General features: G+C 47.9%; 3 protein-coding genes across 3 annotated transcripts; 2 read left to right on the plus strand and 1 right to left on the minus strand.

The window, feature by feature from the left end:
• The first annotated feature begins 404 nt into the window (after positions 1-404).
• On the plus strand, positions 405-1,387 carry LOC123124900 (ethylene-responsive transcription factor ERF109-like). The gene has a single exon (XM_044545448.1). The coding sequence runs from the start codon at positions 452-454 to the stop codon at positions 1,190-1,192; it is 741 nt and encodes a 246-aa protein (XP_044401383.1). The 5' UTR covers positions 405-451; the 3' UTR covers positions 1,193-1,387.
• A 3,465-nt stretch (positions 1,388-4,852) lies between these two features.
• On the plus strand, positions 4,853-9,221 carry LOC123121733 (protein WEAK CHLOROPLAST MOVEMENT UNDER BLUE LIGHT 1). The gene is made up of 3 exons (XM_044541759.1): positions 4,853-5,469; positions 6,491-7,130; positions 7,218-9,221. Exons 2-3 carry the CDS (start codon positions 6,561-6,563, stop codon positions 9,015-9,017), a joined length of 2,370 nt encoding a protein of 789 aa, XP_044397694.1. The 5' UTR covers positions 4,853-5,469; positions 6,491-6,560; the 3' UTR covers positions 9,018-9,221.
• Positions 9,222-9,281: 60 nt separating this feature from the next.
• On the minus strand, positions 9,282-11,222 carry LOC123121734 (galactoside 2-alpha-L-fucosyltransferase-like). Its single transcript, XM_044541760.1, has 2 exons — positions 10,981-11,222; positions 9,282-10,875 (listed from the first exon to the last, which is right to left on the minus strand). The coding sequence occupies exons 1-2, from the start codon at positions 11,168-11,170 to the stop codon at positions 9,410-9,412; spliced, it is 1,656 nt and encodes a 551-aa protein (XP_044397695.1). The 5' UTR covers positions 11,171-11,222; the 3' UTR covers positions 9,282-9,409.
• Positions 11,223-27,070: the final 15,848 nt, after the last annotated feature.

A 27,070-nucleotide genomic window follows, 5' to 3' on the forward strand; every position in this document is an offset into this window, starting at 1 on the left:
TTCGCTACGCGCAGCTGCTTCGGATGAGCCCGTCGACCTTTGACTTTTCACCGTCGACTATAGTAGTACTAGCCATCACACACTTGTCTCCTCTCTCCATGTTCAACCTCTCACTGACGGTCTGACCCCACAGCGAAGTCAGCCTCCTCCTCCTCGGCTGAACGAACGTAGCCACGCACGTACGTCAGCGCGCGCGTCGCGATCCACTGCCCAAGAGGCCAAGACCATCGAGAAGCAGCGAGGCTCCGCGTCCACACGTTTTCCTCCTGTGCTGAAAATGGGAAGATCAACGACGGATATCCATCCTCCTGGCGCCGCTCTGTCAACGACATCCGCACCGCGTAGCTTTCGATGTCTCCAGGGTGGTATATAACCGCCTCCCTTCGCTAGCACCTCCCGCCTCACTTCAATTTCAAGCACGTACGCCACCCTCTCTACACACACTGCAGCCATGGCCACTGCGAACCAAGACTGCGCCGCGACGTTCCAGTTCCACGACCATCGCGGAGGTCCGGCAGCGACGGAGCTCCACGGCCGGACGATCTCCTCCGAGCAGGAGCACGGCATCATCGTCGCCGCGCTGCGGCACGTCGTGTCCGGCTACACCACGGCGCCGCCGGAGGTCGTCGTGGCCGTGGCGTGCGGGCGGTGCGGCATCGACGGCTGCCTCGGGTGCGACTTCTTCGGGGCCACCGAGCCGGAGGCGGAGGCGGCGGCCGTGCCCGTGGGAGCGGCGGGAGGGGGCCAGAGGAAGCGGCGGAGGAAGAAGAACGTCTACCGCGGCGTGCGGCAGCGGCCGTGGGGGAAGTGGGCGGCGGAGATCCGCGACCCGCGCCGCGCGGTGCGCAAGTGGCTCGGGACCTTCGACACCGCCGAGGATGCCGCGCGGGCGTACGACCTCGCCGCGCTCGAGTTCCGCGGCCCGCGCGCCAGGCTCAACTTCCCGTGCTCCGACGAGCCTCTGCGTGTGCACGGGAGCGGCAATGGCGGTGATGGTGATGCTGGCGCGGCGCCGCAGAACGAGACTCTGACCACGCCGTCGCCGTGCAGCACGGACGCCGGCCAGAGGACGCCGGGACAATGGCAGCTGGCTGCGGACGGGGCCGGCGACCAGCTGTGGGAAGGCTTGCAGGATCTCATGACGATAGATGGAGAGGGCCCATGGTTCGCGCCATTTTCGAGTCCAGCATAAGTGTATCTGGGATCTTTGTATAAAATTGGTGGTTACTGATAGTGATAGATACCAGCTGTTAGAATAGACTAACCGAGAACCGTAGTAGTGATTTATTCGTTCAATTTGTTGAGACAAAGCATTGCTAGCACAGAGTCGTTACATTTGTTAAGCATCAGGAAGTTGTCTCTGTTTACTAACGATTGTACTGTTTTATCACCTGAATTAAGAAACGAACGCATGCAGGGTGTTATATCATTGGTCGTAGGAAAAACCTGCCTGCCACTCAAATGGTAACTCGTGAAAAGAATGAGGCCACTCAGATGTATTCCCTCTGTCCTCTCAAAGGTTGACTGAGTTTGTGTAAAAATATATCAGTATTTGTGAAACCAAATAGGTATACGATGAAAATATATTTTATCATGAATCTAATGCTACTAATTTGATGGCATAAATGTTGGTGCATTATTGTATAAATACGGTCAAACATAAAAAAGTTTGACTTTCCAACAAAGTTGAAAGTACACTCTTCAAAGGACGGAGGGAGTATCATGTTGTCTCGTATAAAAATACACGTCTTCTCAGAATATATAATAAACAAATAAACTAGACATATAACACATGCATCAAACTATTTCTTCGTAGTAGTAATCCCTCCGTATAGAAATATATAGGTCACTAAACGCTAGTGACCTAAACGCTCTTATAGAGAGTAATATTTAAGGACGCGGATAACTCCAGACTTAGGGCCTCTTCTGAAGTCCTCCCGCTCCACTCTTCACAAACTTCTCGTGTGGAGCCGAACCGAAGGATCTAGCTCCATGAAGCTAGCTTCAGGAAGCTGTGGTCGATCGTAGTGCAAAAACACGGAGCGAGGAAGGCCCAACACCACCGAAACGGGAATCTGGAGTGAAAATGATTCATCCCCTCGTCGGTCATGTATCGCTACGAATCGATACCACATCTCCCCTCGACGACCGTCTGGGGCTGGTTCCAGCCGGCCCAGTATGGTGCTAGACAGTCCAGCAATCGCTATCAGCAGGAGAAGCTGATTTAGCTGTCGAATGGAAGGAAATCGCTGCATGGTGTGAGAAGCTACGATGAGAAACTGGATTTGTGAAGTTTCGTGAACTTATAGGGCATCCGAACACACCCTTAATCATCCTTGGAAAATGCAACATGGAGGTGATTACTCCCTACAAAAAGCCATTTCCATTGGGAAAAAGGGGAGATTTGCCCATGTAAAATTATTATTTTTGTCCGATCTATTCTCCACCAAGGTTGATCTCAAGGAAAAATTGGTATCACCATAACTCTCGCCCTCCCCCTCCCCCTCTCGCCCCTCCCGAAGTTTATTTCGAGAATAGACAAGGCAAATATGTCTGAAACTATGCTATATACAAAAAACCACAAGATATATGCAGTAATTATTACTATGATATATGCAATTTCCATGGTATGAATAAATCAACCGCCATGTTATTTACAAATAATTTGCCCGTGGCCAGTACAGCACAAAAAAACATGCACAAGAACATTGCCATGAAAAATAGTTGCCATCACTGTGATGATTAATTTTCCATTATATATGTAATAAAAAATATATAACTCATACGTTGAGCAAAACAAAAAAATGCAATGATTTACGGAAATAATTTTTTGCCATGTGGATAATTTATAAAAATTGCCATTGAGTAGTACACAATTATTAAAAAAATCCAAATTTATAATTTTGTTCTCTAAAATGATGGCAAATTTAGGAAACACAAAAACTACAACAAAGACATTGCAACTTAAAAAACTCTTTATAGGTCATGGCAAATGCGAAAAAGAATAATATATCGCTGGCATGGCAAATGCATAAATTTTGACAAAAAGGGTCACATGGGCTAATTTAAAAAAATATTTTTATCTTAAATTTGCCATGCCAATTGTAGAAAACAGAAATATTGTAAGTTTTGCCATGTGAGTAGGACACGTGATGGCAAAATTAGGAAAAACAGATCACAAAATATATATGGCAACTTTTTAAAAATAAGCAATGTAGGACATGGCTTATGCGAAAATAAAAAATCATTGGTGACATGGTAAATGTATATATTTTGAGAAAAAGGGGTCACATGGGAAACTATAAAAAACGTTGTTACCGTAAATTTGCCATAGCGAATGTAGAGAGATAAAATTCTAAGTTTTAATTATGTCGAGGGATCTGATCTTCGAAAGACAGCAATTCCAGGGCCCACTTAGCAGTTAGGTCAGCCACATCCCCGTTGTTGATTATATTAGACAGGGGGACTTGGCTTTTTATCTTCATGGGTAGGCTTGAAAAAAGTGCTACAGTTTTCGGGACGCCATAAACACAACTTATGCGATCTTTTGATATTGCAAATATCTATTTTGCATAGAGAAAACACCTCACAAACATTGTAAAGCGGCCTCTGGCTTTGTATGTGTGGCCTTCCTCCTTGCATTCAACTACTAGGATTGCACTGACCACCCTGTTGGTTGCCTCTCAACTCTGAAGGTTATCGGCTTTCTCCTGGCCATGACTAGAAGCCATGCAGGCCTTGGAGGATGAGCTCGCCGCGTGAGTCGGCGATGAACTCCTGGTTGCCGAAGTGAAAAATCCGGCCTACGACAAAGGTTTTGACGAGCCCGATACGGCCCACTGTTGATGATGTAGCACATCGCGCAAATGCAAACATCTGCCTGGCGCGAAGATGCCGACGTGAATTGTATACCTCATCCAATCTCTGAGCTCGCCTAACACGTCCCGTTCCTGGAGTGTCACTGTCGGAGTATTTTTGGTAGATCCCATGACGGTGTATTATGGCTAGGCAGTAGAGCAGAGAGGGAACATGATAAGGTTTACCTAGGTTCAAGCCCTCGCGGTGGAGGTAAAACCCTAATTCTTGCTGTATTGACTGAGTATAAGGGTGTATAGTGACGATCGAGAGATTAAGTATCAACTCTATGGTTTTTCTCTTATCGACTGCCTAGCCCTGACTTATATGTGTATTGAGGCCTATAGGTTTACATGGTCTTAATCAGTTAAGGTTACGGAGGAGTCCTCCTAAACACTAGCTTACTTGTCGTGCACTTCAAGTCCTCTGGGTCTTCATCTGCTATAGGCCCGTGGGCCGGTACGACGACCTAGGGCACAAATCGACCTAGGAGGCCATGGGCCGATTACTAATATGATGAGGCACCCCTAGCCCTAGGTTGTAACACCAAATCGCCTATCAAGATTGCCAATCTTTACTCTTCCTTTGGCTTCGCCATAGAAACTCATCATGTGTTTCTACGTTGTCCGACTGAAATGTGTCTATAAATTATCTTAGTTCTAAGTCCATCATATTGAGGATGTAAAATTCGCTGGATTTATATTTAGAAATAACTCAACGAAATGGAAGTAATTTTTTATTCATTTGATCCTTTTTTAAAGGCCCACTAAATTCACATTGTCAGTTCGCCCTAATTAATTAGAAAAAATAGCACTCCCTCTATAAACTAATATAAGAGCGTTTAGATCATATTAGTTTCAGAGGGAGTATTAGTGTAGTGTAAAAAACGCTCTTATATTATGGGATGGAGGTAGTACCGTATATTTTGGCTATTTTGCAAAAAAAAAAAGTGTGGAACTTCACAAATCACAAGCGTCTGGGGTCTCGACTCCACGTCCTGCTTGTCCCCCACACCGCCCAATCGCGAAGAAGGGCGTGAGGACCGCCGCCGCCGCCGATGTTGGTCTCATGCCGTCCCACGACGCCGGCCTGCTGCCTCGCCCGATGTTGCATTTCGTTGAAGCCCCACTCTCCCCGTCCACCCATCAAATCTCCTCGCCGACGCTCTCGGCGCCGATGCCGAGCACAGACGCCACTACACCCATAGGCAACAGGGGCGGCGGCGGAGAGCACCTGAGGGAGTAATGTAAGGGGGAGTGGCGACGGCGGCGAAGGCCAGGGAAGCGGCGGCGCTTCTCAGGGTCTCCGTTCGCTCTGCGCTTGGGGTTAGGGCTGTGGTGGAGTTCGAACATGGAGCAAGGGGCCGAACAAGGCAGCCTCTTGCCCATATTCGCATGGTTAAATTGTGGAGCCCCAAAAATAGCCGGAAGCTTATCATTGGTGGATTCGGGGGCCTCCATGCTTGGCGCGCGGTATTGCCTCCTCACCATCCCCCTCTCTTTCTCCGCCCGTCCTCCCCCCAACCCGGATTCCAGTCCCAAAATCGTCTCCTTTCCCCATCCATCGAGGAGCTTCTTGGCAAGATGGGGAGGAAAGAGAAGGGATTCATGTGAGGTACTGCAATTTTCTCCATGTCCTGCCTTTTTATTAGGTTGATTTGTTTGCTCGTTGTTAGTTTTCTGTTACGGCATGATCTGCATCTGTTCAATCTGGGCACAGATTGCATGTATTTGTGCACCTGGATGGAGTGGGGCTTTCTCTTGCTGGAAACTGTCAAATTGTTGCAAGACCCATGCGAAGTTAACAATCTTGCCTTTTATTTGTCGCTATAATTGCTTTTCTTTGTTGTTAACTTTGGCCGTTTCACTGGCCTAATGGGAATTGTTCAGTTGGGCCAAGGACCCCTGGTTAGTCCTTTTCAAAAAAAAAAAATTAACAATCTCGGTAGCAATTTTAAGTTTAAGGAAGAATGTGAAATATAGATGAGGATTGCACACGATATTACATTGTAGAGATTGATGCTTTTCAAACTATAAGCTCTTTACCTGGTATTACACAATCTTATGTAAGTGGATGCACAAGCTGGATACGCCAGAGTAGCCCTCAAAAAGTCATGGCGGCTATCGTCTTAGAAACTAAAGTATTTGCAAAATATATACCTTACCCCGAGTTCATGGAGATGCATAGCTTATCTCGTCTGCTTGGAGATCAGATGGCCAGCACGCAGTTGACCTGGCAGCTCGGCTAGAGGTGTATTTTTGCCAGCACAAAGGGCCAATTAACAACAAAAATATGAATTGGGCAGACGCTCTGCCATCAAATATATAAATTTGATTAATTCTGTTGATATAAATACTAAAAGTGCGCATGGAGTTTTCTGGTAGAGTTCTACTGCTCTTGTCCTCTTATGAAGATTGACATAAATGGACTTGATATATGGAAAGTGTTGAACTCATATGAAATTATTAAGATTTATAAGTGTATGCATCCTTTCTGGTTGTCAGTCAAGCAATGCTAACCTACCTCATACAGTTCAAAAAAAATGCTGACCTACCTCATATAACTTTGGTAGTCATGATTCATGAACATATATCAGCATGCTGTTTCATTTGTTAACTTGCTAGTTACTTTTCAGGTACCCAATAGTAATGCTATCCATGATAATTATTTGAACTCACCATCACGTAATTCCTGCATGCCGTGGGATGGAGGAACTGAATGTTGAAGGAGTGCAGCAAGTGGAGGAACTGAATGTCAAAGGGGTGCAGCAAGAGGAGGAACTGAATGTTAAAGCGGTGCAGCAAGTAGCTGTTGTTCCAAACACTGTCGGCTCACTCGAAAACTTGACTGATTCAAAGCCTCTTGTTTCTGTTGGTTTTACTGAAAGTTCCGCAGATGGTCATAACAGACATTTAAGTGAAGATTTAAGTTCGCTTACAATTAATGATATACGTGTGAATGGGGAGGAGAATTGCCACAACCAATCTAAGGGGAATGGTCACAATAGAAATTTCAGTGAAGATATAGGTTCCCTTACAATTAATGAATGCCGTGCAAACAAAGTAGAGGAAAATTGTCATAACCAGCTTGAAGGGAAGGAACAACAACAAATTAGTCGCCATAACTCAGCTGAAAGAAACATTTTTAAGGCAGCAGAGATCGCTGAACGTTTCATTCAGGCTCTAGATAATAGAGTTCTTGTTGAAACTGCAGCACCGATTGAATCTGTTAAAGATGCTGTTAGCAAATTTGGAGGGATTCTTGACTGGAAAGAGGTGATGGCTCTTTTTCTCAAATGTTTATTGTACATCTTATTGCCTTGTCTTGGCTCTATAGGCTTATGATTTTAATACCTTTTTCAGAGGCGTAAAAATGTTCAACTCAAACTTGACAAGGTGCGGGAAGAAGGCCCCGAGTACCAGAGAAGATTCATAGCTGAAGAAGTTGAGAAAAGCAAAGTTCTGCAGGAGCTGTGTAGCACCAGGCGGATCATAGAAGGGCTGAAATTAAGCCTAGAGAAAGCACAAACTGAAGCATTGCAAGCACAGCAAGATGCAGAGCTCGCTGAGATACGATACAAAGAGATACAGCAGGGCATTGCTCGCAAAGAGAGTGCTGCAGTGAAGGCAGAGATTGTTCTTGCCAAAGAACGCCACGCGACTGCCTTAGCAGACTTGCAGTCAGTTAAAGAGGAGCTAGAGCAGCTTGAGAAGGAACACGCAGCTTTAATTACACATAGGGAGAGTGCCGAGATTAGAGCACATGAATCCACTGCCGCGTCTCAGGAGATTGAGAAGATCGTGGAGGACCTTACCCTTGAGCTCATCTCACTGAAAGAGTCACTTACCTCTTCGCACGCTACCCACATTATAGCAGAGGAGCGAAGAATAAATGTGGCTTTGGCGTATGAGCAAGAAAAGCTGGATTCGCAGAATGAGTTGAAGCAAGCTGAGGAGGAGATTCAAAAGCTGAATGGCGATATCTCGGCCAATAAAGATCTTGAGTCTAAGCTAGAAGCTGCTTCTGCGTTGCTGGCAAATCTGCAACGTGACTTTACTGCTTATATGGAAGGGATACTGCCTGAGAAGGAAAGTGAGGTTGGAGAGGAAGTGCGATCCATGGTTGGTGTTCAGATGAAGCTGGCGAAGATCAGGAAAGAGCTTGAGGATATGAGGACAAACATCGAAACGGCCAAGGATGAGGTGAAAGGGCTGTGGAATACTGCTGCTGCATTACGAGCTGATCTAGAGAAGGAGAAGGCAGACCTCACAGCATTGAAAGATAAAGTGCATCATGCAACAGTTTCTGTCTCGTCTCTCCAGGAAGAACTGAGAAAGACGGCGCGTGAGCTCAGCGTGGTACAGCAGAGAACAGAAGCGGCTAAAATGCCCGTGGAGCTACAGCAGGCTACTCAAGAAACACAACGAGCAAAGGCGAAGGCTCGGTCGGCCTGCGATGAGGTTACAAAGGCTAGCGAAGAGGCAGACCGAGCTAAGGCAGATGTCAACATTGTCCAGTTGAAGCAAGAAGCAGTCTCAAGGGAGATACTCGCGGTTAAAGCATCAGAAGAGATCGCAGTGGCCTCAGCAAATGCACTGCAAGAATACAAAGAGGAGGGAGAAATAGATCCCCAAGCTGACCGAAGAAGTGACAAGAGCATGATGGTACCACTTGAAGACTACGATGCGTTGAACAAGAGAGCAAAGGAAGCCGAGGACCGAGCTAAGAAGCGGGTTATGGAGGCAGTTGAGAAGATCAAGGAGGCGAAGGAGGGAGAGGTGAGGAGCCTGGATAAGTTGCATCAGCTGACCAAACAGATTGATGAAAGGAGGGAGGCGCTGAGGGAGGCGCATGAGAAATCCATCACAGCACAAGAAAACAAGTTAACAATGGAGAACGAGCTGAGGAAAAGAAGAGCGAAGCACGGCCAACATTACACGGCGGGGGATGCTGATCTTGCGATTCCTGATGTCTGCCTTCTGAATGGCGCATGCTCTTTTGATGCAGCAGGATCGTCCGCTTCTCATACGCAAGGAGGAGACCTGGGTAGAGCTGACACTATCGCGGCAACTGCAGCAGCAGAGCCAAAGGCGCGGAAGTCGTTCTTCCCTCGCTCCATAGCGGCCATGTTCATGAATAGGAAGAAGACGCATTCCAAGTGAACCTCCGTAGTTTGCTAATTTCCTACGGTATGGTTCCTCTGTACATGTATCAAGTAGGTTACACAATTTTTTTTCTTTACACTGATTGTACTTATTGTTCAGAAATGAAATCTGGTTTCGGTCTGAGCTTGTCTCCAACCTTGCAATCTTTTCTCTTTGTCAATGATGAAGCTGTCTTCGTTAGAATCAGAAGCTGTCTGAGAATTTATACATAATAAAATGAAATGTGTTGGGTCTATATTCCTTTTGCTTGAAGTAACTACATTTAGCAAAACAACAACTACTACAGTATTATTTTTGTTTCAACACAAGAGAAGTTCACACAACACCATTGAATCACTCTGCAACCCTTTCCTGCTTGTAAATTTATGGGGACATTTGAAAGCAAAAAATCAGTCAAATAGTTTGAGGCCATCGCCGACATCTTCGCAATGCCTGACGTGCCGGAGAACGGCGCCGAGGTCCCCCTTCTTCTTGGCCCTGCAGTCGTAGCTCGGCGCCGCGTGGAAGCACGGCTCCATGGACGTCGCCTGGACGCAGGGCGGGTCGGCCGCCGTCTGGTTCCTCGGCGCCAGCAGCAGCCACGGCTTCACCCCGGCGAGGCCGTGCCCGACGTATCCCACGGTGGACCAGCCGCTCACCACCGACACGTCGCAGTAGCTCTGCAGGAACATCTCCACCACCGCCTTCTGGTTGTGCGAGTGGTTCCCGCCGCCGACGTCGACGGGCTGCAGCACGCTGACGGTCTCGCCGGTCACGGTCGCGTGCTCGTGGTACATGGACTTGAGCTTCTCGGCGTACTCCGGGTGCTCCGAGCTGACGAGCACCGCCTTGGACGTCGCCCCCGCCGCAGCCTCATGGAGGACGCCCGGGGTCGTGTCCACCTCCGGCAGGATCTTCTCCTGGCTCGTGCATGCCGAGACCTGCTTGAAGTACTCCTCGAACGGCACGGGGTTCCAGGCGAAGGTGGCGATCTGCAGACCGATCTTTTCTTGGAAGCTGGCCATGTACGGCGTGTAGTAGCTCGTGATGAGCTCCCACACCTCGTTGGACGGGTGGAAGAGGTACCTCCCGACGTGGTGGAACGCCGTGTCGCTCGCCGGGAACATCCACCGGAGCTCCTCCTCGAACTGCGGCACCAGGAACAGCCCCGGGGCGAAGTAGAGGTTGGAGCGCAGGATCACCCAGTTGATATTGCCGAGGACGGTCTGGTCCTCGTCGCAGAAGAAGAGCTGCTCCGGCTGCTGGTAGTCGTGCTCCAGGTGGACGTACGCGTACGGCGGCAGCGACTCCGCCCGCAGGTCGTCGTCCTTGTTGTTCTTGGCGGCCCGGATGAAGTTCCCGTAGCTGCGGTCGCTGCCGCGGCGGAGCCCCTTGATGCGGTCGGCGAGGAAGCCCCCGGCGGGGAGCTCCCACGTGGCGCCCGGGAAGGGCTCGCAGAAGAGGCCGGCCATGTCGTCGGCGAGCTGCAGGAGGAGGACGCGGCGGGTGAGCAGCGCGTAGAGGAAGGCGGACGCGATGGAGAGCACGCGGTCGCCGATGTGGCCGGAGGTGGGCGCCCACACGAGGTAGCGGCACTCCACCAGGCCCATGCTGTGCGGGGACGGGAGCTGCATCAGCGACTTCTTGTAGGAGAGCGTGCCCGGGCCGCACTTGCGGTGGAGCGCCTCGTACTTGCGCAGCCGGGAAGCCAGGTACGGCGACGGCGAGTGCGGCGACGCCCTGCTGCGGTGGAGGGACGACGCGTACCGGCTCAGGCAGGACCCCTCGCTGACGTCCGGCGACAGGAGGCCGCCGAGCAGCCTGTCCCGGCTCGCCGGCGCCGAGTCCGAAGACTCTGACTGAGCCGTCGCGTTCTCTGAAACCATCGTTCGTCAAGGAGTGAGCGAGTGAGTGAGTGGACATATGCCTCCATGATCATGATCATGGTCATGTGTGAAAATGCAATCGTGTCATGTACTACCGTGGCGCGCGGTGACGCTGAGGCCCAGATGCCACACGTCGGAGAGGTTGGGGGAGAGCGCGAGGAAGAGCGGCAGGGAGAAGAAGCAGAGCGTCACGAGCAGGCCGACGAGCCACACGGCGCTCCTCGTGGCTGCCGGTGGCTGCGGCGGCGGCCGGCGGGACACCCGCGTCGCCGGCTTGCTGTCCATTGGTTTCTTCTTCGCCGCGATCGAGCGCCTTGCTGGTGCACGAGCTCAACCGAGCATGCTTGGAACTCACTAGCCCAACCGAGCAAAGTTGACGGAGAATTCGGACTTGGAGGTTTCACCTTTTTGCCACTCGAAGTAACGACGTAAGTTGTGTGAGATACAAACTTCCGTTGTTTATGTGCGTAGATGACTCTCGTATTCTCTTCTTTCACATGCTTCCTAGTGAATTCAGCGCCTCGAGATGAGTGGCCGGTGTCCTCTGTTTTTTTTTAAATGGATGCACATTTTCGTCACTCGGGCCCAGACAATCAGCAGACAAAGCCCATTTGCATTGCAGCACTACAGATCGAGCGAATCAGAAACTACAGTCTGCCGTATCGCTCCCCTCTCGTTAGGGTTACCCGTCCTCTCGGCGACTCTGGGAGCCGCCGTTGAGATCTACCTCTCCCCTCGCCGATCTTCCCCCTGATCCCTGGCCGGACTTGGACTGAATACGGGGCGATCCCACATCGCTGCCCGGTCTCGGACTAGCTAGGGTTTGGGGTGTAAGAGGGTAGCTAGGGTCTCTCCGCCCGGTGATTTTCTCTTGTTCGTCGGGTTAGGGTTTTGCATTGATGGCGAGTTCGGCTTCAGGCGCGGGCTCGGGACCGGATGATGTTGAGGAGATGATGAAGAATCTGGGTTTAACGGAAGATACCTAGATGATGTGGTCTTCGAGGAACAACAGGTTCCAGGCCGTAGCAAGGGTTCATACTCCAAAAAACTACAACCAGTATTGGTTCTTCCGCAACATGAGGGCTGCGTGGGATCTGGCCTAGGAAGTTAAAATCCGCCCGCTCGAGAGTAACCTATACATGATGCAGTTCTCGTGCTTGGGCGATTGGGAGCGTGTAATGGCCGAGGGCCCATGGACTTTCAAGGGCAATGCGGTGGTGCTGGCTGAGTATGATGGATTCACAAAGCCATCGGAGGTTAACTTGGACATGCTGGATATTTGGGTCCAGATACACGACCTGCCTGATGGTTACTTTCCGATTTGGGTCCAGATACACGACCTGCCTGATGGTTACTTTCCGATGGTGAAAGCGCTGGCTGGAAAGATTGGTGAACTCATATATGCTGAACCGAAATCCCAAGATTTTGAGGGAAACTTTGTGCGTGTCAGGGTGAAGATAAATGTCCATAAACCACTCAAGAACGCTGTCTTGGTGGTGAAGGAAGGCAAGAGGAAGTTTTTCTTGGTTAAATACGAACGATTGCCCGATTGGTGTGCTGTGTGTGGCCATCTGGGTCATCAATTCAAGGAACATGGTGATGGCGTTCATCCACCTCAAGCCTTGGTTTTTAAAAACCTGAGGGCGTCATGGTTCAGAGGCCCGGGTTGGGGGCCAGGAGAGGGAAGAGGACGCGGTCGTCAGGGACGTGGCCGGGGACGTGGACGTGGAGCATCACAGAGGAACCAGCGGGACTGGCAGGATCAGGAGCCTGAAGATCATGAGGGAGATGTTTCTATGGAGGAAGCAGAAAAAAATAGGAAGAGGGGTGCAGTGCTTAAAAGCTCAACATCAGCTATGCTTGCAAGCAACCCGTTACTTCTGCCGCCTCCACCGGAGCCTACAACTAGCTCCCCATCGAAGCAAGAACCGAAGAGGACCAAGACGACTCTACCCTCGAGCGACAACACCATGGTGAAGAACCTAGTTCTAAACATTGATAATGATGCGCGTTTGGCGGGCTCCCAAGTGGGGTCGCGCCTAGCGCAATGAGTCTTTTGTATTGGAACTGTCGCGGGGCTGGCAAACCCGCGACGGTTCGTGAGCTTCGTGATCTCACGAGGCAACATGCCCCCTCTATCACATGTATCCTTGAAACACAAATAGAGGGTTCTAGAGTTGAAAACTTGGTCGGTTCTTTAGGCTATAATAAAAGCTTCGCTGCAAGCAGTTCTGGTAGAAGCGGAGGATTAGGTATTTTCTGGAATGAAGAAATAAAGCTTGAGGTTGTGGGTTACTCAAAGTATCATATTGATGTTATAGTTGATGAGATGGTGGACATTCAGACCAGGGTAACTTTCGTCTATGGAGAGGCGAGAACAAATGAACGTTACAAAACATGGGACATGCTTCGTGGTATTGCAGGAACGAGCACAATGCCTTGGTTGGTGCTGGGTGATTTTAATGAAGTAATCCACGCACACGAACATGATGGTGTAGGGAACCGAAGCCAAGCTCAGATGGATTTGTTCCGAGATGCACTAGATACATGCGGCCTTTCTGATATCGGCTACTCAGGACAAGTTGGACGTTTGAAAAAAGGGTGACAGGAGGTACTTATACAAGGGTCAGATTGGATAGGGGAGTAGCCAACCCAGCTTGGTCCATAGCTTTTCCAGGGGCAGAGCTTCGACACCTGACCACGGCAGCTTCAGACCACGTACTGCTGCTAGTTCATTACAACGACGTGCATGCATGCAGAAGGGTCCCACGGCCTTTTAAATACGAAATATGCTGGGAGAGGGACGAGGCTTTGCCGGCAGTAGTGGAGACAGCATGGGGAGGAGCGGCGGCAGATTCGGTCAGCACGCTACAGGGCAGGCTGCAGTCGCTGGCGGGCGATTTGTCGCACTGGGACCGCACACACTTTGGTAATGTTAGGCGGGAAATAGCTCAATTAAAAAACAGCTACAGGAGCTACGGGAGATCCCAGGCAGATCAGGCCCCAATCATTTGGAAATAAAGGTGATTGACCACTTGATTGAGCTTTACCACTGGGAGGAAATGCTCTGGCGGCAACGGGCCAAGTTGGAGTGGCTTGTGCATGGGGACAAAAACACATGTTTTTTCCATTTGCGTGCTAGCCGGAGAAGAAGGAAAAATCAAATTAAAATGCTACAGCGACCAGATGGACAGATGACAGAGAATTTAGCTGAGATGGAGGCGCTAGCAACTTCTTTTTATGAGGACTTGTACACCTCGGAGGGGGTATCTAATATGAATGAGGTCCTTGATACCGTTCCTCGCAAAGTGACTCAGGCTATGAATGACACACTCAATGCCCCGTACAACCGAGATGAAGTCAAGACCGCACTATTCCAAATGTTCCCTATCAAAGCACCAGGCCCTGACGGATATCCATCACATTTTTTCCAGCGGCATTGGCAAGTATGTGGCGACGACGTTACAAAGGTGGTACTAAAAATAGTGGAGGGCACCGAGTCAGCCGAGTGTATCAATGAAACGGTACTGGTATTGATCCCCAAGGTAAAAAACCCTACACCATTGTCCCAGTTTCGTCCCATTAGCTTATGCAATGTCTTGTACAAGATAGCGTCGAAGGTAATAGCTAACAGGCTCAAATTAGTTTTACCTGACATCATTTCTAAGGAGCAGTCGGCCTTCGTCCCGGGCAGATTGATAACAGACAACATCATCACAGCTTAGGAGTGCTTGCATTTCATGAAAAGGAACAAAGCAAAAAAGCATCAGTCCTGTGCCTTGAAGCTTGACATGATGAAAGCCTATGACAGGGTCGAGTGGGAGTACTTGAGGGCTATAATGCTTAAGCTGGGCTTCACTGATAGATGGGTGGACATTGTGATGAGCCTAGTTACAACAGTGAAGTTCTCTCTGCTTTTCAATGGGAAGAAATTGCAAGAGTTTATACCTTTGAGAGGAATCGGACAGGGGGACCCAATATCTCCATACTTGTTCTTGTTGGCAGCAGAGGGCCTTTCGTGCCTTCTAAAATCCAGAGAAGAGTCATCCAATTTGCATGGTTTACAGGTTGCACCTACGGCGCCACCAGTGAATCATCTTCTATTTGCAGATGACAGCCTGCTGTTCTTCAAGGCCAATAGTGGGGTGCTACTGAGGTAAACCAGGTGCTGAATATCTATTGTCAGGCAACATGGCAATGAATTAATTACTCAAAATCCTCGATCTTCTTTAGCAAGGGGGTGTCCGAGACCACAAGGGTGGAGATAAAAGCTTTGTTGAATGTTCCCAATGAAACTCTTAATGAGAAATACTTGGGGATGCCGTCAGATATTGGAAATTCAAAAAATGGTGCTTTTAAGTATTTAAAAGACCGTTTGTGGAGCAAGGTGCAGGGATGGATTGAAAACACCATGTCAACAGCTGGCAAGGAAGTTCTAGTCAAGTCAGTGGCTCAAGCGGTGCCTGTTTTCTCCATGTCATGCTTCAAACTACCCAGGGGCCTATGTGAACATCTGAATATGTTGATAAGGAAGTTTTGGTGGGGTAGCAAGTATGGAAAAGAAAGCCACATTGGGTCGCTTGGCAAACAATGACACAACCAAAAGGGATGGGCGGTCTTGGTTTCAAGGACTTTGAATTGTTCAACCTTGCCATGCTAGCCAGGCAAGCATGGCGGTTATTACAGCACCCCGAGACTTTAAGTGCTAGACTTTTGAGAAGCATTTACTATCCACAATCTGACATTCTCCAAGCCAATCTGGGCGGACACCCTAGCCAAGTCTGGAGAGCTATAGTCGAAGGAAGAGATACCCTGAAACAAGGATTGATCAGACGGGTCGGAAACGGGGAGTCAACATACATATGGCGGGACAATTGGCTACCACGGGACGAGATGATGCGCTCGTATGGGTGTTTGACAGCGAACCCGCCTTCCAGAGTGTCAGAGTTAATTGACCACACGTCCGCGTCATGGGACAGGGCTAAGGTTGAAGCGACCTTCTTGCCAATGGACACTCGAGTGATAATGGGCATTCCCCTATGCACCCGCAACTTACCTGACTTCTGGAGTTGGCATCACGAGAAGCATGGAGTTTTTTTCAGTAAAATTAGCATACAGAATGCTTGTGGCCACTAAGTGATAACCCACAAGTATAGGGGATCAATTGTAGCCTCTTTCGATAAGTAAGAGTGTCGAACCCAACGAGGAGCTAAAGGTGTTGGAGAACGTAGTAATTTCAAAAAGTTTCCTACGCACACACAGGATTATGGTGATGCATAGCAACGAGAGGGGAGAGTGTTGTCCACGTACCCTCATAGACCGAAAGCGGAAGCGTTAGCACAACGCGGTTGATGTAGTCGTACGTCTTCACGATCCGACTGATCAAGTACCGAACGCACGACACCTCCGAGTTCAGCACACGTTCAGCTCGATGACGTCCCTCGAACTCCGATCCAGCCGAGCTTTGAGGGAGAGTTTCGTCAGCACGACGGCGTGGTGACGATGATGATGTTCTACCGACGAGGGCTTCTCCTAAGCACCGCTACGATATTATCAAGGTGGATTCTGGTGGAGGGGGGCACCGCACACGGCTAAGAGATCAATGATCAATTGTTGTGTCTATGGGGTGCCCCCTGCCCCCGTATATAAAGGAGCAAAGGGGGGGAGAGGCGGCCGGCCAGGAGGAGTCCTACTCCCGGTAGTAGGACTCCCTGCCTTCCTTGTTGGATTAGGAGAAGGGGGGAAGGAGGAGGGAGAGAGGAAGGAAAGGGGGGCGCCACCCCCCCTCCTTGTCCAATTCGGACTAGAGGGGGAGGGGGCGCGGCCTGCCCTGGCCGCCCCTCCTCTTCTCCACTAAGGCCCATGTAGGCCCATTAAACCCCCGGGGGGTTCCGGTAACCCCCGGTGCTCCGGTATATATCCGATAACCCCCGGAACCATTCCGGTGTCCGAATATAGTCGTCCAATATATCAATCTTCATGTCTCGACCATTTCGAGACTCCTCGTCATGTCCGTGAGCACATCCGGGACTCCGAACTACCTTCGGTACATCAAAACACATAAACTCATAATATAACCGTCATCAAACTTTAAGCGTGCGGACCCTACGGGTTCGAGAACTATGTAGACATGATTGAGACACGTCTCCGGTCAATAACCAATAGCGGAACCTGGATGCTCATATTGGCTCCCACATATTCTACGAAGATCTTTATCGGTCAAACCGCATAACAACATACGTTGTTCCCTTTGTCATCAGTATGTTACTTGCCCGAGATTCGATCGTTGCTATCTCAATGCCTAGTTCAATCTCGTTACCGGCAAGTCTCTTTACTAGTTTCGTAATACATCATCCCGCAACTAACTCATTAGTTGCAATGCTTGCAAGGCTTTAAGTGATGTGCATTACCAAGTGGGCCCAGAGATACCTCTCCGACAATCGGAGTGACAAATCCTAATCTCGAAATACGCCAACCCAACAAGTACCTTTGGAGACACCTGTAGAGCACCTTTATAATCACCCAGTTACGTTGTGACGTTTGGTAGCACACAAAGTGTTCCTCCGGTAAACGGGAGTTGCATAATCTCATAGTCATAGGAACATGTATAAGTCATGAAGAAAGCAATAGCAGAATACTAAACGATCGTGTGCTAAGCTAACGGAATGGGTCAAGTCAATCACATCATTCTCCTAATGATGTGATCCCTGTTGGAAATATGCCCTAGAGGCAATAATAAATTGGTTATTATTATATTTCCTTGTTCATGATAATCGTTTATTATCCATGCTGAAATTGTATTGATAGGAAACTCAGATACATGTGTGGATACATAGACAACACCATGTCCCTCGTAAGCCTCTAGTTGACTAGCTCGTTGATCAATAGATGGTTACGGTTTCCTGACCATGGACATTGGATGTCGTTGATAACGGGATCACATCATTAGGAGAATGATGTGATGGACAAGACCCAATCCTAAGCCTAGCACAAGATCGTGTAGTTCGTTTGCTAAGAGCTTTTCTATGTCAAGTATCATTTCCTTAGACCATGAGATTGTGCAACTCCCGGATACCGTAGGAATGCTTTGGGTGTACCAAACATCACAACGTAACTGGGTGGCTATAAAGGTGCACTACAGGTATCTCCGAAAGTGTCTGTTGGGTTAGCACGAATCGAGACTGGGATTTGTCACTCCATGTAAACGGAGAGGTATCTCTGGGCCCACTCGGTAGGACATCATCATAATGTGCACAATGTGACCAAGGAGTTGATCGCGGGATGATGTGTTACGGAACGAGTAAAGAGACTTGCCGGTAACGAGATTGAACAAGGTATCGGGATACCGACGATCGAATCTCGGGCAAGTAACATACTGATAGACAAAGGGAATTGTATACGGGATTGATTGAATCCCCGACATCGTGGTTCATCCGATGAGATCATCGTGGAACATGTGGGAGCCAACATGGGTATCCAGATCCCGCTGTTGGTTATTGGCTGGAGAACGTCTCGGTCATGTCTGCATGGTTCCCGAACCCGTAGGGTCTACACACTTAAGGTTCGATGATGATAGGGTTATAGGGAATAGATATACGTGGTTACCGAATGTTGTTCGGAGTCTCGGATGAGATCCCGGACGTCACGAGGAGTTCCGGAATGGTCCGGAGGTAAAGATTTATATATGGGAAGTCCCGGTTTGGCCACCGGAAGAGTTTCGGGCGTCACCGGTAATGTACCGGGACCACTGGAGGGTTCCGGGGTTCCACCGGGAGGGGCCACCAGCCCCGGAGGGCCCTATGGGCTGTATGTGGAGAGGGACCAGCCCCTTAGTAGGCTGGGCACCTTCCCTCCCAGGGCCCATGCGCCTGGGGGTTTGGGGGAACCCTAAGGGGAGGCGCCCCCCTTGCCTTGGGGGGCAAGGCAACCCCCCTGGCCGCCGCCCCCTCCTCAGATTGGATCTAAGGGGGCCGGCCCCCCTCTCCCTTGCCCCTATATATATGTGGGGGGTGGGAGGGCAGCAGCAACCCAAGTTCTAGCGCAGCCCTTCCCCTCTTCCATGTCCTCCTCCTCTCCCGCGGTGCTTGGCGAAGCCCTGCGGGATTGCCACGCTCCTCCATCACCACCACGCCGTCGTGCTGCTGCTGGACGGAGTCTTCCCCAACCTCTCCCTCTCTCCTTGCTGGATCAAGGTGTGGGAGACGTCACCGGGCTGCACGTGTGTTGAACGCGGAGGCGCCGTGGTTCGGTGCTTAGATCGGAATCAACCGCGATCTGGATCGCTACGAGTACGGCTCCTTCATCCGCGTTCTTGCAACGCTTCCGCTTAGCGATCTACAATGGTATGTAGATGCACTCCCCTTCCCCTCGGTGCTAGATTACCCCATAAATTGATCTTGGTGATGCGTAGAAAATTTTGAATTTCTGCTACGTTCCCCAACAATCCCGTTAATCAAATGACAACTCATGTCAATGGCTAGGAAACATAACCATCTTTGATCAACGAGCTAGTCAAGTAGAGGCATATTAGTGACACTCTGTTTGTCTATGTATTCACACAAGTATTATGTTTCCGGTTAATACAATTCTAGCATGAATAATAAACATTTATCATGATATAAGGAAATAAATAATAACTTTATTATTGCCTCTAGGGCATATTTACTTCAGTCTCCCACTTGCACTAGAGTCAATAATCTAGATTACACAGTAATGATTCTAACACCCATGGAGCCTTGGTGCTGATCATGTTTTGCTCGTGGAAGAGGCTTAGTCAACGGGTCTGCAACATTCAGGTCCGTATGTATCTTGCAAATTTCTATGTCTCCCACCTGGACTAGATCCCGGATGGAATTGAAGCGTCTCTTGATGTGCTTGGTTCTCTTGTGAAATCTGGATTCCTTTGCCAAGGCAATTGCACTAGTATTGTCACAAAAGATTTTCATTGGACCCGATGCACTAGGTATGACACCTAGATCGGATATGAACTCCTTCATCCAGACTCCTTCATTTGCTGCTTCTGAAGCAGCTATGTACTCCGCTTCACACGTAGATCCCGCCACAATGCTTTGTTTAGAACTGCACCAACTGACAGCTCCACCGTTCAATGTAAACACGTATCCGGTTTGTGATTTAGAATCGTCCGGATCAGTGTCAAAGCTTGCATCGACGTAACCATTTACGACTAACTCTTTGTCACCTCCATAAACGAGAAACATATCCTTAGTCCTTTTCAGGTATTTCAGAATGTTCTTGACCGCTGTCCAGTGATCCACTCCTGGATTACTTTGGTACCTCCCTGCTAAACTTATAGCAAGGCACACATCAGGTGTGGTACACAGCATTGCATACATGATAGAGCCTATGGCTGAAGCATAGGGAACATCTTTCATCTTCTCTCTATCTTCTGCAGTGGTCGGGCATTGAGTCTTACTCAACTTCACACCTTGTAACACAGGCAAGAACCCTTTCTTTGCTTGATCCATTTTGAACTTCTTCAAAACTTTGTCAAGGTATGTGCTTTGTGAAAGTCCAATTAAGCGTCTTGATCTATCTCTATAGATCTTGATGCCCAATATATAAGCAGCTTCACCGAGGTCCTTCATTGAAAAACTCTTATTCAAGTATCCCTTTATGCTATCCAGAAATTCTATATCATTTCCAATCAGCAATATGTCATCCACATATAATATCAGAAATGCTATAGAGCTCCCACTCACTTTCTTGTAAATACAGGCTTCTCCAAAAGTCTGTATAAAACCAAATGCTTTGATCACACTATCAAAGCGTTTATTCCAACTCCGAGAGGCTTGCACCAGTCCATAAATGGATCGCTGGAGCTTGCACACTTTGTTAGCTCCTTTTGGATCGACAAAACCTTCCGGTTGCATCATATACAACTCTTCTTCCAGAAATCCATTCAGGAATGCAGTTTTGACATCCATTTGCCAAATTTCATAATCATAAAATGCGGCAATTGCTAACATGATTCGGACAGACTTAAGCATCGCTACGGGTGAGAAAGTCTCATCGTAGTCAATCCCTTGAACTTGTCGAAAACCTTTCGCAACAAGTCGAGCTTTATAGACAGTAACATTACCGTCAGCGTCAGTCTTCTTCTTGAAGATCCATTTATTCTCAATGGCTTGCCGATCATCGGGCAAGTCAACCAAAGTCCACACTTTGTTCTCATACATGGATCCCATCTCAGATTTCATGGCCTCAAGCCATTTTGCGGAATCTGGGCTCACCATCGCTTCTTCATAGTTCGTAGGTTCGTCATGGTCTAGTAACATAACCTCCAGAACAGGATTACCGTACCACTCTGGTGCGGATCTTACTCTGGTTGACCTACGAGGTTCAGTAACAACTTGATCTGAAGTTTCATGATCATCATCATTAACTTCCTCACTAATTGGTGTAGGTGTCACAGGAACCGGTTTCTGTGATGAACTACTTTCCAATAAGGGAGCAGGTACAGTTACCTCATCAAGTTCTACTTTCCTCCCACTCACTTCTTTCGAGAGAAACTCCTTCTCTAGAAAGATTCCAAATTTAGCAACAAAAGTCTTGCCTTCGGATCTGTGATAGAAGGTGTACCCAACAGTCTCTTTTGGGTATCCTATAAAGACACATTTCTCCAATTTGGGTTCGAGCTTATCAGGTTGAAGCTTTTTCACATAAGCATCGCAGCCCCAAACTTTAAGAAACGACAACTTTGGTTTCTTGCCAAACCACAGTTCATAAGGCGTCGTCTCAACGGATTTCGATGGTGCCCTATTTAACGTGAATGCAGCCGTCTCTAAAGCATAACCCCAAAATGATAGCGGTAAATCAGTAAGAGACATCATAGATCGCACCATATCTAGTAAAGTACGATTACGACGTTCGGACACACCATTACGCTGTGGTGTTCCGGGTGGCGTGAGTTGCGAAACTATTCCGCATTGTTTCAAATGAAGACCAAACTCGTAACTCAAATATTCTCCTCCACGATCAGATCGTAGAAACTTTATTTTCTTGTTACGATGATTTTCAACTTCACTCTGAAATTCTTTGAACTTTTCAAATGTTTCAGACTTATGTTTCATTAAGTAGATATACCCATATCTGCTTAAATCATCTGTGAAGGTGAGAAAATAACGATACCCGCCGCGAGCCTCAATATTCATCGGACCACATACATCTGTATGTATGATTTCCAACAAATCTGTTGCTCGCTCCATAGTTCCGGAGAACGGCGTTTTAGTCATCTTGCCCATGAGGCACGGTTCGCAAGTACCAAGTGATTCATAATCAAGTGGTTCCAAAAGTCCATCAGTATGGAGTTTCTTCATGCGCTTTACACCGATATGACCTAAACGGCAGTGCCACAAATAAGTTGCACTATCATTATCAACTCTGCATCTTTTGGCTTCAATATTATGAATATGTGTATCACTACTATCGAGATTCAACAAAAATAGACCACTCTTCAAGGGTGCATGACCATAAAAGATATTACTCATATAAATAGAACAACCATTATTCTCTGATTTAAATGAATAACCGTCTCGCATCAAACAAGATCCAGATATAATGTTCATGCTCAACGCTGGCACCAAATAACAATTATTCAGGTCTAAAACTAATCCCGAAGGTAGATGTAGAGGTAGCGTGCCGACCGCGATCACATCGACTTTGGAACCATTTCCCACGCGCATCGTCACCTCGTCCTTAGCCAATCTTCGCTTAATCCGTAGTCCCTGTTTCGAGTTGCAAATATTAGCAACAGAACCAGTATCAAATACCCAGGTGCTACTGCGAGCATTAGTAAGGTACACATCAATAACATGTATATCACATATACCTTTGTTCACCTTGCCATCCTTCTTATCCGCCAAATACTTGGGGCAGTTCCGCTTCCAGTGACCAGTCTGTTTGCAGTAGAAGCACTCAGTCTCAGGCTTAGGTCCAGACTTGGGTTTCTTCTCCTGAGCAGCAACTTGTTTGCTGTTCTTCTTGAAGTTCCCCTTCTTCTTCCCTTTGCCCTTTTTCTTGAAACTGGTGGTCTTGTTGACCATCAACACTTGATGCTCCTTCTTGATTTCTACCTCCGCAGCCTTTAGCATTGCGAAGAGCTCGGGAATTGTCTTATCCATCCCTTGCATGTTATAGTTCATCACGAAGCTCTTGTAGCTTGGTGGCAGTGATTGAAGAATTCTGTCAATGACGCTATCATCCGGAAGATTAACTCCCAGTTGAATCAAGTGATTGTTATACCCAGACATTTTGAGTATATGCTCACTGACAGAACTATTCTCCTCCATCTTACAGCTGTAGAACTTATTGGAGACTTCATATCTCTCAATCCGGGCATTTGCTTGAAATATTAACTTCAACTCCTGGAACATCTCATATGCTCCATGACGTTCAAAACGTCGTTGAAGTCCCGGTTCTAAGCCGTAAAGCATGGCACACTGAACTATCGAGTAGTCATCAGCTTTGCTCTGCCAGACGTTCATAACATCTGGTGTTGCTCCTGCAGCAGGTCTGGCACCTAGCGGTGCTTCCAGGACGTAATTCTTCTGTGCAGCAATGAGGATAATCCTCAAGTTACGGACCCAGTCCGTGTAATTGCTACCATCATCTTTCAACTTTGCTTTCTCAAGGAACGCATTAAAATTCAACGGAACAACAGCACGGGCCATCTATCTACAATCAACATAGACAAGCAAAATACTATCAGGTACTAAGTTCATGATAAATTTAAGTTCAATTAATCATATTACTTAAGAACTCCCACTTAGATAGACATCCCTCTAATCCTCTAAGTGATCACGTGATCCAAATCAACTAAACCATGTCCGATCATCACGTGAGATGGAGTAGTTTCAATGGTGAACATCACTATGTTGATCATATCTACTATATGATTCACGCTCGACCTTTCGGTCTCAGTGTTCCGAGGCCATATCTGTTATATGCTAGGCTCGTCAAGTTTAACCTGAGTATTCCGCGTGTGCAACTGTTTTGCACCCGTTGTATTTGAACGTAGAGCCTATCACACCCGATCATCACGTGGTGTCTCAGCACGAAGAACTTTCGCAACGGTGCATACTCAGGGAGAACACTTATACCTTGATAATTTAGTGAGAGATCATCTTATAATGCTACCGTCAATCAAAGCAAGATAAGATGCATAAAAGATAAACATCACATGCAATCAATATAAGTGATATGATATGGCCATCATCATCTTGTGCTTGTGATCTCCATCTCCGAAGCACCGTCATGATCACCATCGTCACCGGCGCGACACCTTGATCTCCATCGTAGCATCGTTGTCGTCTCGCCAACTTATGCTTCTACGACTATCGCTACCGCTTAGTGATAAAGTAAAGCATTACAGGGCGTTTGCATTGCATACAATAAAGCGACAACCATATGGCTCCTGCCAGTTGCCGATAACTCGGTTACAAAACATGATCATCTCATACAATAAAATTTAGCATCATGCCTTGACCATATCACATCACAACATGCCCTGCAAAAACAAGTTAGACGTCCTCTACTTTGTTGTTGCAAGTTTTACGTGGCTGCTACGGGCTGAGCAAGAACCGTTCTTACCTACGCATCAAAACCACAACGATAGTTGTCAAGTTGGTGCTGTTTTAACCTTCTCAAGGACCGGGCGTAGCCACACTCGGTTCAACTAAAGTTGGAGAAACTGACACCCGCCAGCCACCTGTGTGCAAAGCACGTCGGTAGAACCAGTCTCGCGTAAGCGTACGCGTAATGTCGGTCCGGGCCGCTTCATCCAACAATACCGCCGAACCAAAGTATGACATGCTTGTAAGCAGTATGACTTGTATCGCCCATAACTCACTTGTGTTCTACTCGTGCATATGACATCTACGCATAAAACCAGGCTCTGATACCACTGTTGGGGAACGTAGTAATTTCAAAAAAATTCCTACGCACACACAGGATCATGGTGATGCATAGCAACGAGAGGGGAGAGTGTTGTCCACGTATCCTCGTAGACCGAAAGCGGAAGCGTTAGCACAACGCGGTTGATGTTGTCGTACGTCTTCACGATCCGACCGATCAAGTACCGAACGCACGACACCTCCGAGTTCAGCACACGTTCAGCTCGATGACGTCCCTCGAACTCCGATCTAGCCGAGCTTTGAGGGAGAGTTTCGTCAGCACGACGGCGTGGTGACGATGATGATGTTCTATCGACGCAGGGCTTCGCCTAAGCACCGCTACGATATTATCGAGGTGGATTCTGGTGGAGGGGGGCACCGCACACGGCTAAGAGATCAATGATCAATTGTTGTGTCTATGGGGCGCCCCCTGCCCCCGTATATAAAGGAGCAAGGGGGGAGAGGCGGCCCGCCAGGAGGAGGCGCGCCAGGAGGTGTCCTACTCCCACCGGGAGTAGGACTCCCTCCCTTCCTTGTTGGATTAGGAGAAGGGGGGAAGGAGGAGGGAGAGAGGAAGGAAAGGGGGGCGCCGCCCCCCTCATTGTCCAATTCGGACTAGAGGGGGAGGGGGCGCGCGGCGTGCCCTGGCCACCCCTCCTCTTCTTCACTAAGGCCCATGTAGGCCCATTAAACCCTTAGGGGGTTCCGGTAACCCCCGGTGCTCTAGTATATATCCGATAACCCCCGGAACCATTCCGGTGTCCGAATATAGTCGTCCAATATATCAATCTTCATGTCTCGACCATTTCGAGACTCCTCGTCATGTCCGTGAGCACATCCGGGACTCCGAACTACCTTCGGTACATCAAAACACATAAACTCATAATATAACCGTCATCAAACTTTAAGCGTGCGGACCCTACGGGTTCGAGAACTATGTAGACATGATTGAGACACGTCTCCGGTCAATAACCAATAGCGGAACCTGGATGCTCATATTGGCTCCCACATATTCTACGAAGATCTTTATCGGTCAAACCGCATAACAACATACGTTGTTCCCTTTGTCATCGGTATGTTACTTGCCCGAGATTCGATCGTCGGTATCTCAATACCTAGTTCAATCTCGTTACCGGCAAGTCTCTTTACTCGTTCCGTAATACATCATCCCGCAACTAACTCATTAGTTGCAATGCTTGGAAGGCTTAAGTGATGTGCATTACCGAGTGGGCCCAGAGATACCTCTCCGACAATCGGAGTGACAAATCCTAATCTCGAAATACGCCAACCCAACAAGTACCTTTGGAGACACCTGTAGAGCACCTTTATAATCACCCAGTTACGTTGTGACGTTTGGTAGCACACAAAGTGTTCCTCCGGTAAACGGGAGTTGCATAATCTCATAGTCATAGGAACATGTATAAGTCATGAAGAAAGCAATAGCAGAATACTAAACGATCGTGTGCTAAGCTAACGGAATGGGTCAAGTCAGTCACATCATTCTCCTAATGATGTGATCCCGTTAATCAAATGACAACTCATGTCAATGGCTAGGAAACATAACCATCTTTGATCAACGAGCTAGTCAAGTAGAGGCATACTAGTGACACTCTGTTTGTCTATGTATTCACACAAGTATTATGTTTCCGGTTAATACAATTCTAGCATGAATAATAAACATTTATCATGATATAAGGAAATAAATAATAACTTTATTATTGCCTCTAGGGCATATTTCCTTCAAAAGGTAGAACAAATATTCCCTCATGTTCTATCGACCATCGATACAACTCTACGCACGCTTGACGTTCACTTTACCTAGAACAAGAATAAAACTAGAAGTACTTTGTAGGTGTTTTTGGATAGGTTTGCATGATAATAAAGAGCGCGTAAATAAAAGCTAGGGGCTGTTTAGATGAAGACACAACTAAATTAGTTTTAGTAGAGAGGTTTTTGTCACTAGAAAGTTATTTGTCCCTAGGCAATCGATAACTAGAACGGTAATCATTATTGCAATTTTATTTGAGGGAGAGGCATAAGCTAAAATACTTTATCTACTTGGATCATATGCACTTATGATTGGAACTCTAGCAAGCATCCGCAACTACTAAAGATCATTAAGGTAAAACCCAACCATAGCATTAAAGTATCAAGTCCTCTTTATCCCACACGCAACAACCCCCTTACTCGGGTTTGTGTTTCAGTCACTCACGCAACCCACTATAAGAGAATCATGAACGTATTGCAACACCCTACAGCGGGGATCCCTCATGCT

Source organism: Triticum aestivum, chromosome 5D (genome assembly GCF_018294505.1).
Source record: "Triticum aestivum cultivar Chinese Spring chromosome 5D, IWGSC CS RefSeq v2.1, whole genome shotgun sequence".
Taxonomy (NCBI): Eukaryota; Viridiplantae; Streptophyta; class Magnoliopsida; order Poales; family Poaceae; genus Triticum; species Triticum aestivum.

Coding starts and splice junctions, on each gene's coding strand:
- LOC123124900 (XM_044545448.1), top strand. CDS start 452: ATGGCCACTGCGAACCAAGACTGCGCCGCGACGTTCCAGTTCCACGAC.
- LOC123121733 (XM_044541759.1), top strand. CDS start 6,561: ATGGAGGAACTGAATGTTGAAGGAGTGCAGCAAGTGGAGGAACTGAAT. Junction 7,131..7,217: donor GGATTCTTGACTGGAAAGAG/GTGATGGCTCTT, acceptor TACCTTTTTCAG/AGGCGTAAAAATGTTCAACT.
- LOC123121734 (XM_044541760.1), bottom strand. CDS start 11,170: ATGGACAGCAAGCCGGCGACGCGGGTGTCCCGCCGGCCGCCGCCGCAG. Junction 10,876..10,980: donor CAGCGTCACCGCGCGCCACG/GTAGTACATGAC, acceptor CGATGGTTTCAG/AGAACGCGACGGCTCAGTCA.